Here is a 15,554-nt window from a genome sequence, read left to right as displayed (position 1 = left end):
AAAATAAAATATTTTCTGAAAATAATTTAATTTGCTGTAATCGTTTAATTATACCATTAATAAATAATATGATACTTATAGAATACTTATTTCGTTTCGATTTCGTTAGTTTCTACTTTAATCATTATTAAATAAAGGATCTTGTTCACTGGATTTGATTAGTTCCATTGGTCAAAAGAGACGCAAAGTACTTACTATCGCATGTCCCGTACGAGCACTATGTGGTTAGCAAGACAGGGCCGAAGGGGCTCCGATTCCAAAACCAAACTGGTTGAATCAAATTAGACGTTGCAATCGGATACCGTTTGGGCCGGGATAACAGAGAAATTGCACCGATTAGCTGGATGTAGGTACCCGAGTTATACTACACATGGCAAGATTAGTTAGCATAGAATTTATTAGCTGTTATACCGTAGTATATAATGAAAGGGATCAAAAAGATGTGAATGCAACGCGGGCAACATGGGCTACTTTTCCAACAGATTTGTTTGTCTACTCGTACCTATTAAACAGTCACAGCCTGAGGCATCTGCTGAGTTTCATACACGCAGTATTAGTAGAGCCTACGATGCATCCTTTTAGGTACCTTCACCTATTTAATCACGCTGACAATTGACACTGACAGTTTTTTGTATATTTCCGGATCGATAAGTTACAACAAGGGGACTTCCAGTTCGAGCGCCATCTTGATGGTTATTCCTTTTTAGTCTTGTTGTTTGTTTAGCCTCGTGATTAATTCCTTTGTTTTTTGCTCATTAAAATTATTTTAAGTGTAAAATCGATAGCTTATTATACAGTAAACTAATATGGTAGTATGCAGTGAATGGAGAAATCTTGAAACGCGCTTAGCTACCATTTTCGAGCCAGCGGCCGGTAGTCCACGTGCTTCTTGTAAAGTCCAGCTGTCGCTTTACAAGAGCTAATCAAATGATCGTGAGAGTCAGAATCGCGGGTGTACCTAAATAAAATTAAATGAAAGCCATACCATATTTTTGTACCTAATTTGTACTATTTAGTACCTCCTTTAAAAAAGTTTGTACCTCACGGTACTTAAAGTTATCACCAAAAAACTGGTCACCCGCCATCCTGACAGTCAGAATGGCGGGTGTACTTTATTACGCTGAATATGAAGGTACAAAAAAGGTACAAAAATTTGGCTTTTATAGAATTTATCAATAACCACGGGAACATAGCGCAATAAAGTACACCCGCCATTCTGACTGTCAGGATGGCGGGTGACCTGTTTTTTGATGATAACTTTACGTACCGTGAGGTACAAATTTTTTTAAACGAGGTACTAAATACATAGTATAAATTAGTTACAAAAATATGGTATGCTTTTCATTTGATTTTATTTAGGTACACCCGCCATTCTGACTCTCACCAAATGACCATACGCTGTCTTGTACTAACCGTACAATTTTAGACGTATTTAAATCTAATACCTTCTCTTACCCAGCAATGTACGGCGAAGTTACCACTAGGTGACAATGGCCAAAATAGTGAAACAGGGGCCAGACCTATGCTCGTTTTTCACCCAGTTTATTTCTTAATAATACAACTTAAATCGTTATATATTGAGTTTCACATCCGTGTTCGGTTCTCGACAACAGCTTAGCATTAGCGCCCATTGACAGTTATTTAGATATTTATGACGTGTATTGCTTCGAGCATATGTCAATGAAATGAAAGGCAGCTCGGCGACGATTCGAACGGCCCTCATTAACGGTAATGGCGGTCGGAACGATACAGTATAATTAATGCCGTAGCCACGGGCCCTTTGTTATACCGAATTATTATAATAGTTCTGATAACGATTTAGGTACTTATAGACATAAATACAGACGTATTTATGACCTATTTGTTATTTATTTACCTTTATATGTATTATACTTATATAATAACTTTGTTGAGTAGTTACTTTTAAACGGTGTTTTTTTAGGGTTCCGTAGTCAACTAGGAACCCTTATAGTTTCGCCATGTCCGTCTGTCTGTCTGTCTGTCCGAGGCTTTGCTCCGTGGTCGTTAGTGCTAGAAAGCTGGAATTCGGCATGGCTATATAAATCAATAAAGCCGACAAAGTCGTACAATAAAACCTAAAAATTTAATTTTTTTGAGGGTACCATCCCTACACGTAAAGTGGGGGTGATTTTTTTTTGCTTCAACCCTACAGTGTGGGGTATCGTTGGAAAGGTCTTTCAAAACAAATAGGGGTCTTTAACAAACATTTTTTGATAAAGTGAATATATTCGGATATAATCGCTCCGCAAGAAAAAAAAAATGGTGTCCCTTGAACCATAGGTCCAAAAAATATGAAAAAAATCGTGGATGAATTAAATGAAAACTATAGCGGACATGATCAGTTTAGCTGTTTTTGAGTTATCGCAAAAAGTTTCCCCTTCATAGTAAAAAGACTTACTTTAATTAGATACTGATTATGCAAATTTGCCTATTTGTTTAACTCGCGTGAAAGGTACCGTTTCATCCCTTTGTTAACAATTACTATACTTTAAGCTCCAGTTTAGCTTATTGTGACGGAACAGTAACTACGGAACCCTACACTGAGCGTGGCCCGACATGCGCTTGGCCGGTTTTTTTTAAACTCCGTTAACTTTGGGGTATAGCTACGTACATTCAAGGAAACTAAATGGCATAGTTTGTTTTTCGTAAAGACTAACTAATTAATTGACTTGTTGTAACACGGATAATATATTTAAATCCACCAAACAATTGAATACTATGACATATCAATGACGTTTCGAATATCGATCGTCCGAGATAGAACTTCCATTTAGTAGCAAATGTATACACTCATACTAAACATTAATCAATGTGTAAATAGGGCCTAAGGCAAGTGTATACGTTCGTCAGAGGCCTTACCAGATAAAAATAAATCATAATTAGAATACTGGTTTCTTTAAGAAAGTTACCTACTTGATTTAAGCTCAGGAATGCACCCTTGAAATTAATTTACTTTAAACAAAACACCGTGTATCAAACTCGACTATGAGCATTACCCAAAAACTTCTGGTGATAGACAAAAGAGCCTTGGTGAGGATCTACACAACGACCAGTTGAGCCCGACTCTGCATGTGATCTTGCCTAAATAGTCTAAAACCTTGTTTCTGCATTTCTGAATTATAAAATAGGTACATGGTTACGCCGCCTAACTAACTATAATAGGGAATAGCTACTTATGCCAAAATATACTCTCTTTAGACACATTTATTTATATTATTGGTTTGCATAAATATTTATAAATATACTAACGGCCCGATTCAAACTTTAAGATACGTCAAATATTAGATCTAGATTTTTTTCAAACAAAAAAGTCATTTTTGACAATGATATATCCGATCCATATCGTATCTAGACCTAATATTTGACGTACGAATTGGGCCGATACTGACATATAGCTCTCGGACGTTGGACGGCAATGAATTATAAAAAAATCCAATAACTCTGTTGTCCAGAAGAACGTCTAGTCTCTGCTTTAGTAAGCACCTACCTAGCCTCTCGCCCTTTAAAATCCGGTATTTGCAGCTTTGTTAGTGTGTAATTATATATTTTATTTTCTATTTTATTACTGAGACAACATTTAAACTGTCACGAGAATAAATAGCATTCGGCAGCTGGCAGGTATTATTTGTAGAAATAAGTAAACAAATGCTTCCAAATAGTAATGTTTATTGTGGACAATCGGAACAGTTTTGAAAAAATACATATAAAACTGTAATTGGATACAAACTTCCAGGTTTAGTGGGTCTTGCCACTTTCCCCTACCAATTGACCCTCTTACTCTACCTGCTTGTGACTTGCGCTTACAAATTATTTTATAACATCCAGAATTAGGTACTGAGATTTTGTTCTGTGGAGATAGGTACTTTTAATGAGTTTTGTAATCAATACTAGGTACCGGCTTACAAACTTCAAACCTAACGCTTCACCGCTCTATTGGTATTATTTACATGTAAATCAAAAACTAGAAAAAGATTACTGATAGTTACTTTATATTATGTTGGTGAACATGTTCACACTTTACACATTTGCTCGTTATTCCAAAAATACTAATCTACATAACAACTGTACATGGTTCAATAACTTGTTCAGTGAAACTGATAATAAGTACCTAGTACATAATAATACCCGTCTTCTTCATGAAAAAAATATCATTTCACTTAATACTTAATACAAATTTGAATGTAAAGAAAAGATGTAGAAAAAACTGTTAATGGAGTTAATCAGGCATTCCTAACATGACGAATAAATTACTCCTTATTTAAACTGAGCATTTCCAGTACTTAACAACGTCTAGTACCCAGAAGTAAAAAGTAAGAACAAGTCTTTGGCACAGATCTTATATAATTGATATTTTATATAAATTGTCACAATCTTGGATGGGTATCATTGAATAGTTTTAACCTTATTTCATAATTAAGATATAAAAGTAAAATAAATCTGTCTATTTACTAATTAAAACAAAATCCTGTACACAACACAAACATAAATACTGATGTGAGCTTCATGCCTTAATTTGAAAATATTTAACATACCTAATGAGAATTACATAATTATTGTAAACAATAAAATAAAATTTAAACATACGTTAACATACATTTTGGAAAAACACAATTGAATATTCACAATATTTTTACTAAGTGTAATTTAAGTCGGTTCACAGCTCGGTGCTCATTTCAGCCGTGGCCGAAGTTTTGGCGCCGGCCGGCGGCGGCCCGTCCGCGCCCGGGTCCCCGGGCGCCTCGCTCGAAGAATTCAGTTGCTCTGCAGCCTGTTTTCATGGAAAGTCGTATTACCAGAGCGAATCGTCAAATTGTAAACATGATGCAAAAAGCTAAATTAATAAAAGTAGATAATACTGAAATAAAAACAGTGAATCACACGTTTAGTTACGTACAATTTATATTTTTAATCACAATCACAAGTGCATAAAAATAAGATAAAACATGAAATTGAATAAGTGTAGTAGGTAATATGTTAGTCAAATCGGGTTAGTCTACTTTGATACCACATTCTTAACCACTACTCCTCAACCGGCATGCACAAATATAAAATAAAAACACAGAGGCCTCCGCAGGCAGGGAGGCGGACATACTAACAAACCGGGGTTGCGTGCAGCTAGGTCATTCCGCTACGTGTTGCGACACAGAGGTGGGTCGGGCGCGAGCCTTACTTACTGCGTGCTTTCTATGAGAGGCTTAAGGATAATGTCGAGGGTGTTGTCGTGGCGGTGGATGCGCGCGTGCGTGCGCGCCAGGTTGGCGTTGCGGTCGCGCGCCTCACGGGACTCGCGCGCCTGCGGCCGCCGCGCCAGCGACCCGCCCGGCTCGCCGACCAATATGTTGTTGTTGCTAGCATGTCTCTGCGTATCCCATAATCACACGCGCGTCAACGACTACCGGTGCACACCATAGCTTCATACAGTACTTGTGACGTAAGGTTATACATGTAAGTAACTATAACATAGCTAAAGTGAGATATATCCCCAAATAGCGAGAGGCAATAAATGACGCAACGCACTACAAGTATAAACAACGTTCAATTTTCATTACTTATGCTGTTTATTATTCGTAGTGCTCTGCTGTTTTGAAAATTGAAAGCCCCGTAGCATAGAATAGTATATGTATATGATATTTTAATGTATACCAAATCTAATATGCGTCAGTGAATTAGACTATTCAACTCGGGTGTACTATAAAATGCGCATATCATAGTCTAGTAAGTACACACGTTTTATATCAAACTCTTATGTAAGTTATGGAACGCCTCTTGTTATCCTTCCGTTACAACTTTGGTCAAAAAACGCTTAAATAAAGCCGTCAAGGTACTCTAATTACAAACATTTTTAAATATTGTTGCCAAAACTAGAAAAGAAGGATATTTGGAGTTTTTCCAGTAAAAAAATATAAAACAGTAAATGGTTTGATGTTGGCAGCAGCCTGTACACGGTTAGCTTCGTCAGCGACCAAGAAACAGGAGCTGCGGATTAATCCGGCGGCCCTTGTAAGCTTCTTTGTAATTTATTGTACTTTACTGGCTTCTTTTTAAATCGCCGCCGAAGCAATTAAAAGAGAACGTTGAAGGCGTTTTTCATGCTCGCCAGTCTTCAATTTAATAAATACCGCCTTTTATTTGCAGTACATTGTAAATGTTTTTTTTCCTTTCAATCCATTGTCTTCAATTAGATACCATTTTATTAAATGAATTTGAAACTACTTGTGAAACATATTTTGCATCACTTTACAATTTAAAAATCTATAATTTAATAACCATTTTTCTCAATAAAATACATATAGATTATAGATACTCTTGGAATCCCACTTTTCAGTAGAAAAAGGCGTTAAATTAGTAGGTAATAATAATTTCTATGGGAGGACAACCCTTCTCGTCTAGGTACATTTTTTTATGTTTGCCGCCTTTTTCTACTGACGGAAATGGCTAATAATTGTTTTTATTCCCTCTATTTCCAACAGGTTTTAACATCTGCAGTCGGCGCTGAACCTTTTGATAATCGCCAAAGTTAAACGGCGACTATCCGATTCTGATAGCGGTAGTTCCTACTGGTAATAACCCTTCAGAACTCAATTAATATCTGCTCGCCAAGGGCCGCCGGATCGCGGAAGTTCGGTTAGAAAGCGAAGCGCCCACTCACGAAGAGAGAAAAGCCCGTGTCCGCAGGATGGGGGTAGTAGCGAGGGAACAGGTCGCGCGGGCGGCGCGAGGTGGCGCTGTCGCTGGCCACGGACAGCAGCGAGCGCTGCGAGCCCGTCGCCGAGCTGCGCGCGCGCGGCGCCGTCGGCGGCCGCCGCGCCACCGCCGCGCCGCCCGGCCCGTCCGCCACGCGCCACTGCCTACTCACTGGCGCCGCCGACACCGGTGCGCCGCACTTCGCGCTGTCGCTCGACCTGCAATCAAAATACAGCTTGTAAAAACACCAACTTAGATAAAAAGCGAATCATCACGATTTCAAACATTATGAAAGAACGAAGCACTTGAAGTCCCTTTCCCTCAAAAGAGGGATTGAAGTCGGGATCAAGTGTCGCCGCGAAAGCAAGGGCTGGATGCTTCTATAAATAGTTATAGCACTTGTGAATCCTCATATATAGTTGAATTTAAAAAGCTTGACTTTAAAACCAATATTTATAAAAATATATTTTTTAGTTCTCTAACCCTCGTTAGAGAATTATTGACTCTAAGTATATACCTACAATAAAAACACTATTTACTAATTAGTATATACCTAGTGCCCTTATACTAAGGGAGCCCAAGACGGGATTTTTGTGAAAGTCAGAATAGCGGGTGTACCTAAATAAAAATAATTGAAAAGCATACCATATTTTTGTACCTAATTTGTACGGTCACGGTACAATAAAAAAACAGTACACCCGCCATCCTGACGGTCAGAATGGCGGGTGTACTTTATTACGCTATGTTCTCGTGGTTATTGATAAATTCTATAAACCCAAATTTTTGTACCTTTTTTGTACCTTCATATTCAATTACAATATGAGTCATTTTATTTGTGCTTTCCAAGTTTGACTCATTTTATATTTTGCTTGCTATTACAATTCTGCAGGCGTTATAATTTTTCAAGTTATCGATTTCATTTTTAAGAAAAAACGCTAAGCTACCATTATTTTTATTACGCCAGGATTTAGTACCTTTAATGTTTAATCTGTTAAGTTCAAATATAAACGACTGGTAATTTTAAAATTGTCTTGAATAGATTTTTTTTAATCGTCTGGCTCGTTAAAAAAAAAAATTATAGTCATTATATTTTTCTCTTCCCATCATCTATCTAATCTTTCGAATCCAATAGGTCTCTACGTCGCTCGAGTAACTACATTTAGCATCACCGGCTCCCCTCCTATTAATACGCTTAAATTCCAATTAATAACCACTCGGTACTCAGAAAATAATTATGTGACAAACACTGCACAGATAAAGAGCTCAGTTTCTAAAAAAATATTTTTTTATTATAAAAATATCTACGAGTATATACACATATATACCCACTGAATGAATTGATAGATTTAATAGACAAATAATATAGGTAGCATCAATCCACCTTCGAACAAATGTACCTACAATACTCTGAATGAAAACGATGTAAATCTTCCAAATCCCCGCAACACTGAATTTCAGATGTTCAACAAGCTATTCGTTTCGTACAGTATTTAAAATGCATTGAATGACACGTGATCGGATCAGTCGATCGCATCATTTACCGCCTTTCAACTTTCATCGCGACAAATATATTCGCTTTTCCAAAGTGCCTATACTTACTTTATGTACTCTAGTTAAGGACGTTTTTATGTAGGTAAGTGATTAAACGATTAAATAAATGGCTTGTTCACCTTTCGGAAGAATAGGCGTAATCCTGATCCGCCCCCAGGCCCGAGTCGGTGTGTTCGTGGGAGACCCGCACGCTCCCTGATATCAATTCTCCGCTTGAGCTGTTGCTATTGCTATTTGTCACTGGGCTGTAAGGGTTGTTGTTGTTCGAGACAGGCGTCACGTTGCCTTTATATCCGTTGTTTGTTAAGAAATCATCTCCATTCCGACCGACGGTCTCGTCGTAGCTTGGGTATACACGCCTGAAAACATTTGTAATATTACATAACCCTGAAGCTTACCGAATAAATCTGTTTTGCGGTTTCCCGAGTTCGTACCTTCCGTATTTCTCGATGCCGGTTCGGTGCGTGCCGAGGGTGCTTGAGCTTGATCGGAGGGATCCTTGGTTATGGTTGTCATGGGCGCTCTTGCTGTGAGTTAAGGAACTCTTCTCTCGTCTCGCTAATGATCCGTGTTCCGTCCTAAAAATAAGTTTGATATTGGCGAATTTGACATTTCAGTGAACACAATTAGTGTAACTTGTAACAGCTTATTTTTGTTACTTGTTTTGCTTTGCGGTAAATAGGTATTATACAAATGGACCAATCTAAATGAGGCAAATTCTTTAACTATACGATAGGTATCCTATAATTTGTTTTATTTTATTTTTATTTGGAGTAACAAAGTTGATAAATAAATAAGTCTTATTCTAGGGCGCGAATGAAACCCTGGTCAAATTAATCAATAAATATAAACAAATTAGATGTTAGTTTTACACTGCACTATTTGAATTATGTTTGTAACAATAAAAATGTAAATACAATTATTTACTACAATTAGTGATGTGATGCAAATTTGATAGATGCGGGTCGAGAAAAATACCTAAATTAAAATCTAGAGGCCAGTATTTATTACTGTGTCGTATCGATAATGATATCCATTTAATTTAGTCCAATAATCGGTTACTCACTGTCTATGTCGAGAGGAGGTCCTTATTTTGTTCTGCCTCGCGTGGCTAGTCTGTACCACGGTGTAGGGGATCTCCTTGAGTTGTTCCTCTGTCATGCCCGCCGTATCCACAAGTGAAAATTCTAGGTGTTGCTTCAGCTCGCTAGGCAGCCATTTCTTATCGTTTGGAGATCCAGATCGAGACCTAATATAGACACAATGGCATTTAAAACGGTGGGCTAAAATTTGTACGAGTATGGTACAGCAAATAAAATAAATATATTAGTGGCGGTTATAACACTGCTCCGTACTTCGGAGCGACATCCGGTGCTGCGGTTTTTAACTTTGTACATAAAAACCTCATGGTATAAACATACTGGCTCCGCCTCTCCGTGCGAAGGTCCGAATCGCACGAAGAGCCGCAGAGCAAATGATGGCACACCGAGCTCCGTACGCCGTACCGTACCGATTTTTTTTAATAAACGCGATTTACGCGATTCAACTTGCACCGCAGCTATACGTTCGTAAATTTGTCGCATCGCACTTCGCAATGAAATGCGGCTGCTGAGTGACAACCGCCTATATCGGCTCTGATATCGAATTGGACATTAGGGAGGTACCTACCTATATAATTTATATCGTCTCATGATAAATACAGATTTAAAATATTGCAAGCAGAATTCACGAAATTATACAATGAATAAGCCTGCCTTCTCTAAAGTCAATAATAAGATTTCGACGGAGTAAATAATAAAACCATCTTGGATCTAGATTTCAATTTGACTTCGCTTAATAAATCCAACTCAGCCTTAAGGGTAAAGCAATCAAATACAGAATATGTCTTGCGTTTATATCTACCTTCTTATTTGTATTCTAAAATAAGTGACTGGCAGGAAAAAACTTTCTCAATTTCGTGTAATGGTTGGTTACGATCAAAGTTTTCGGCTAAGTCACTATCCATAACTACAAAAGTAGGTACAAGATATATATAGGTAACATACAGATATGTAAGATAATATGAGAGCGCGCATAAAGTTTACCGATGTTTCCTGTGCCTTCTGTGTTTGTGAGAGGATCGGTGCGTTCCTGTTTCTGGTTCCGTTTGTGAACGACGAACGTTGGCAACCTACAAATTGAACGATTTCATTAAAATGTAAATTTCCATCGTATCGCTTTCTATGTCCGTTTCTAGACGTTCTTAATCTTTAGGATTTGAATAATGCAAGCGCAGCGTCTGCAGTTTGATGGTTATGTTTACGGTCGGCACTTACTTGAACGCCGCTGCCGGCGGTCGTCTGTCTCAGTACCTCCTTCCACTGGGACTCAGATTCCACCAGCTCGTATTCTCTGCAAAACATGTCATGTTTTACGTTTTCTCGCTTCACGTTCGCTCGCTAATTTTAGAACGCGAGTAGTATTTTAACGAAAAGATAAAGCCTTTACTGGGAAGTATAGCACGAGATCGTTCAGATCGTCCATACAAAAAAAGAAAAAATGTTTTTCCATTTCTAAATATTTTCCATTCTCCATGATTTTTTAGTATGTTATTGACACAATAAAAAATTAGGTTTAGAGGTTTTCTTTTTTCAAAATTTGCAAAACAAAACAAAATCTTTCAAAAAAGCGAGACTATGCTAAAACGATCGACATCATAATAAAAGTGATTTGTTCAGATTTTATTAGTGGAAATCATTTTCTCCCGAAATGGAAATTCATAGAAAAATTACCGTTATTTCGTTAGGATAGCAAAGCTATTCTTTTCTCTTAAGTTTTGTGTAAATCAAGTATAACAAGGTAGCTTCTCAATCTTCTCTCATAATTAGAGGAAGCGGGATGCGTACGCGCTTTTTATGCGTCCTCGGCGCTATTTCTAACATCAGATACCTAATCTGTAACTTAGTCAAATCAGTGCTTACGTTGACGACACTTACTTGGTATCGGGTTGCGAGTCGTGTTCGGAGCCGGACTCGTGCTTGTGGCGCGAGCGGTGCCGCCGGTGCCGCCGCCCCGAGCGTCCTGAACCGCGCGACATTTCACTCTCGGCGTCCGACTGCTGTCTTCGAGACCGGTGCTTATGCCTGCACACATAACACACACACACCCATTAAACCAAAAATAGTAACAATTTAATTTATAATATGTTATGTGTGTTAATAATTTACGAAACCGACTGTATCACTAGTCGCCAGACTTCAAACCAGTTCTTCGACTGTAGAGGTCGGTCATTATCCCTGATGGAGAGTAGAGATATGGGCTATCTACTTATCTAACTATGACAGACAAGTGGCTAAAGTGTGCTGGGGTCCCCAACCAATTCGACATATTATTATGGTCAATTCTGTAATGACCTGCGGTTGGATCGCGAGTCGTTGGAGCTCTGCGAGTCGACGGATGCGGAGCGGTGCCGGGGCGCTGGAGGTGGTCGCGTTGCGCTCGGCGACGCAGAGTACAGCCCTCGCCGCGCCGGGGCTGAGCGCGTCGACCGCGGCGAGCCCGGGGCTGGTGCCGGCTCTAACGTTCCATCGACGCTCATGCTGCGAAGAAAGGTAACATTAAACTCTTCCCTCGCAATGCTAAGCTATCTTAAATATAGCTTTACCACAATAAATTTTGTTGAAAATGACAGTTTTAGCGATTTATAGAAACTGCTTTCAATTACAAATAATTAATCTTAAGTTTATAAAGTAATTAATTCTTTTCTGATTGTGTCTTGTCTTTTCTGCATCGCAGGTATCTAAATTAACAGATTTCATTATGTAGGTAACTAGCAGCAAGACTTAATTTGACATCAAAATGATAAAATGTGGAAATTCTCAAAGCAACTGTCACAATAATTAAGTAACGGATTAACAACCATTAATTTAGTTGCATTGAATGAAAACCTAATACTATCGTGATTTAATTGTAGGTCTAATATGGAATCATGTAGTGACTTGTGTTTATGTTTTTTTTACTTCTCACTTTATTGATATGACATCCGGAAAAGGCTTCGAATTCGAAGACCTACCGAAATCGATTCAATCAAATTACGTCATGATATTTTCAATCAAGCCGCGTAGCAATAAATTCAATCAAATCGAAATCTATCTGAAGTAGGTAATTGACACTCACGAAACGGGTCGGTGTATTGAGGTAGGTTGTTTAATTTCCGGGGGACAGTCTTTTATTCTCAAGTCTTCTAGTTTGTGCACTGAAAAAATCATAAAAATATTATACAATTAAGTTCTTAGTACCTATATTATAATATTAGGTATATGCTTCATAAACGAAGAGAACATAGTTCCCAACATGTATGCAACACACTACGAGTATTTCCTAGGAAATATGAATGGAATTTCAATCAATTTTTTGGCTTGTTTTAATTGATTTTACCGTCGTGCATTGAGGCGTGTGGAGGCCGCGCGATACGCCGCGATGGCGTGCGTGTGAAGGCCGGCGGCGGCCTCGGCCGGGCTCCTCTCCCGCTGTCAGAACAAGCAGAGAAAATAAATACACTTTTATTCGTCGAGTTTTGTTTCGAAGTCAATCTAGTTTTCTTTCCACCTAACCATAAGTCGTACCGTTTTTTAGGAAAACGGATAGCTGAAATTATTTATTTATTTCGGTGATGTTACTACATAGTAGGTACCTATATGACTCTACCAGAGTGTCGCTCACAAAATATGTTTTTTTTTAAACTTCTGATAATATTTAAAAGCCGATGTTTGATGTAATAACATTCTATAGCTTTAAAAGTCATCGAAGTTTCAGTATAAGATCTCATTTTATTCGCTTCCAAATTTATTGCTATTCGATCTAGTTGTTCAAAACGTTAATAAACAGGGGTCGGACAAAAAGTGCGGATGACGTAAAAATGACGTACTTAATCTTGCACACAGGATGATGTTTGAGTTTGTATTTAAACTTCCGTGTGACATGTAGTAACAAAGTAGTATTAATGAAGTAACAAAATAATCGTAAATAAATCCATGGAATTAATAATACAGGTGGTAGGGTGATGTAGTGAATAAAATAAATTTCACGAAACTTGTTACCATAAGGTATAATTATTTGAAATTAGTTAGAACAAGTCTGTGGGATCCTCAGATAAATAGGTTTAATAGTCAAAAGTGGGAACAGTAGGTAAGATTAGCAGTATACGTGTTTGTCACGTACCTCCAAAAACGGAAAATTGCCACAATATTCGAGTAAAGATGACATTTTAGAGCGTTTTCTTATATATTAGTAAATATAAATTTTAGCTAAATATAATCGTGAGGATACAATAGCTAAACAATAACGAAGTCAATTTATTGTTCAGTCAGCGTCAAATACTTCGTAGCAGTCAAAGTAGCCAAATAGTTCGGTACACCATATATTTAGTATGGTGTACCGAACTATTTGGCCACTTTGACTGCTACGAAGTATTTGACGCTGACTGTTCATCTGATTGACAATGTGTCAGTCAAAAACGTACTTACTCTTTTCAAGTGGCGATATCGTTTAATAAAGAGGTCAATAAAGAGATTGATAAATGATACGTGATAATTGTTTATGAAAATCAAAAATACTATTTGAAATCATCCTATAAGTGGTTTGACGTCATTCGCACTTTTTGTCCGACCCCTGTTAATAAATCATGCAGCTCTATTTTCCATTGATATAAAATAAGAGGTGCGAAACGACTTCAAAAGATTGTTGAAAAGTTCAACAAGTAAAAACTACGAGAGCGAAGTGTAAAAACTACGGGACGTGGAAGTTCAATAAGGAATTTATAATATCTATCAGACTGATCTGATAGACAGTTATTGCTACGAACTTAGTTTTTCCTTGAGCTGAAGCAGGTTTTTTTAAAGTTATACGTGTTTACTTTTTTAGTTTGGACATATTTATTGACATCTGATCTTTCACGTCCTAAAATGTAAATTAAGACTAACTATCGTCGCAATCCACTTCGTCGCAAAGCAATATTTAATGGTTACCACTACCTAATTAAAGGAGTTAGATATTTCACTCATAGTTCTGTATTAATAAACTGGATATATAATTTTAATTTATTTATATAATATAATTACATTTTAATAGGAAGGAGGCACATAGAGAAACGATTTCCTGCCTAATAGGAAAATAATTCAGGCCTATAAAAGGTAAGAAATGATCATTGCGCACGACAGAAAGCGTGGTGGTGGAGCAGCAGCGCCTTAGGTGTCGACGGGCCGACCGCGTTGGAGACTCCATGACTGCTTGGACTACTTGAAGTCTCCAACGCGGTCGGCCTATGTTGATGTCTCATTCTATAGTTAATGTTAGGATTGTTTGTAACCTGTTCCTCAGCCGAGTTCCTAACGCAAAGATGTCGGCGGAGGCTGGCGAAGTCTGTTGGAGGCGGAAGAAGGCGTGGTGGTCGGAGCAGCATCGCCATAGGTGCCGGCAGGCCGACCGCGTTGGAGACTCGAAGCCGTATGTTGACGTCTCATTCTGATGAACGATAAATAATTATAATAGGTATGTATTTTTTTAACACATTGGCTACCAACGTTTTCGTAGCGCTACACTCGTAGCCGATCCCAGAGTTTTCCCGCATTGTAGAGGAAAGCGACTACGAACAGAGAACCCGCCGAGCGGGTTCCCGGTACTCAATGTGTTATAAACAAGAAACACCATAAAAAAGGAAACAAACTTAACAATTATTTATGTAAATGATTACCCAGACTTGGTATAATTTACGAACATTTTATTAATGGTGTGGTCCATAAACGTTGTATGTCGTAGGTAACGTAATGGGAGGTACGTTATTTACACGTTTTTTATAAACTCCCTTAACTTCGAGGTATGGTGGTTTGGTGTAAGAAAACTGAATGGCATAGGGCATATTTTCATTTATTTTTATTCTTCGTAATAATAGCGTTGTTGTAATGTAACACGGATAGGAAGCGTGCATGAACTATAGGAGGCAGCACAGGAGCCGTCAGATTTTTGGCGCGAGGCGTAAATCTGATGTTTATTGTTCCAATGTAGCCCACAAGATGGCAGAACCTACCATGCACGACAAAACACGTGACGTGTAAATTTACATGTTTATTGTTCCGATTCAGGCCACAAGATGGCAGACCCTCCAACGCGCACGGTCCTTATATTATATTTAAATCCAGCAAACAATTGAAAACTATGATATATCGATGACATTTCGAACAGCGATTGTCCGATATAGTAGGTACTTGCGTTTAGTAGCGAATGTAATATGTATAAACTCAAATGTAACAGGCCCTAAGGGA

General features: G+C 38.1%; 1 protein-coding gene across 2 annotated transcripts in view; it reads right to left on the bottom strand.

The window, feature by feature from the left end:
* Nucleotides 1-3,670: 3,670 nt before the first annotated feature.
* LOC133519039 (band 4.1-like protein 4) overlaps nt 3,671-15,554 on the bottom strand; it is a 92,231-nt gene continuing 80,347 nt past the window's right edge. Inside the window, exons 9-21 of one of the 2 annotated variants that reach the window (XM_061852906.1) lie at nt 14,603-14,757; nt 12,673-12,764; nt 12,412-12,490; nt 11,649-11,834; nt 11,232-11,378; nt 10,572-10,647; nt 10,341-10,426; nt 9,323-9,505; nt 8,691-8,834; nt 8,376-8,615; nt 6,671-6,923; nt 5,196-5,380; nt 4,663-4,789 (exon numbers count right to left, since the gene is read on the bottom strand). In XM_061852906.1, coding sequence (XP_061708890.1) covers nt 4,774-4,789; nt 5,196-5,380; nt 6,671-6,923; nt 8,376-8,615; nt 8,691-8,834; nt 9,323-9,505; nt 10,341-10,426; nt 10,572-10,647; nt 11,232-11,378; nt 11,649-11,834; nt 12,412-12,490; nt 12,673-12,764; nt 14,603-14,757 — 1,842 coding nt within the window. In that variant the 3' untranslated portion in view covers nt 4,663-4,773. Of the gene's footprint in view, nt 4,790-5,195; nt 5,381-6,670; nt 6,924-8,375; nt 8,616-8,690; nt 8,835-9,322; nt 9,506-10,340; nt 10,427-10,571; nt 10,648-11,231; nt 11,379-11,648; nt 11,835-12,411; nt 12,491-12,672; nt 12,765-14,602; nt 14,758-15,554 lie in introns of both variants that reach the window. The other variant, XM_061852907.1, reaches the window with a different exon arrangement.

The sequence above is a fragment of the Cydia pomonella genome, chromosome 6, assembly GCF_033807575.1.
Source record: "Cydia pomonella isolate Wapato2018A chromosome 6, ilCydPomo1, whole genome shotgun sequence".
NCBI lineage: Eukaryota > Metazoa > Arthropoda > Insecta > Lepidoptera > Tortricidae > Cydia > Cydia pomonella.
This window is presented reverse-complemented; position numbering and strand designations above follow the sequence as displayed.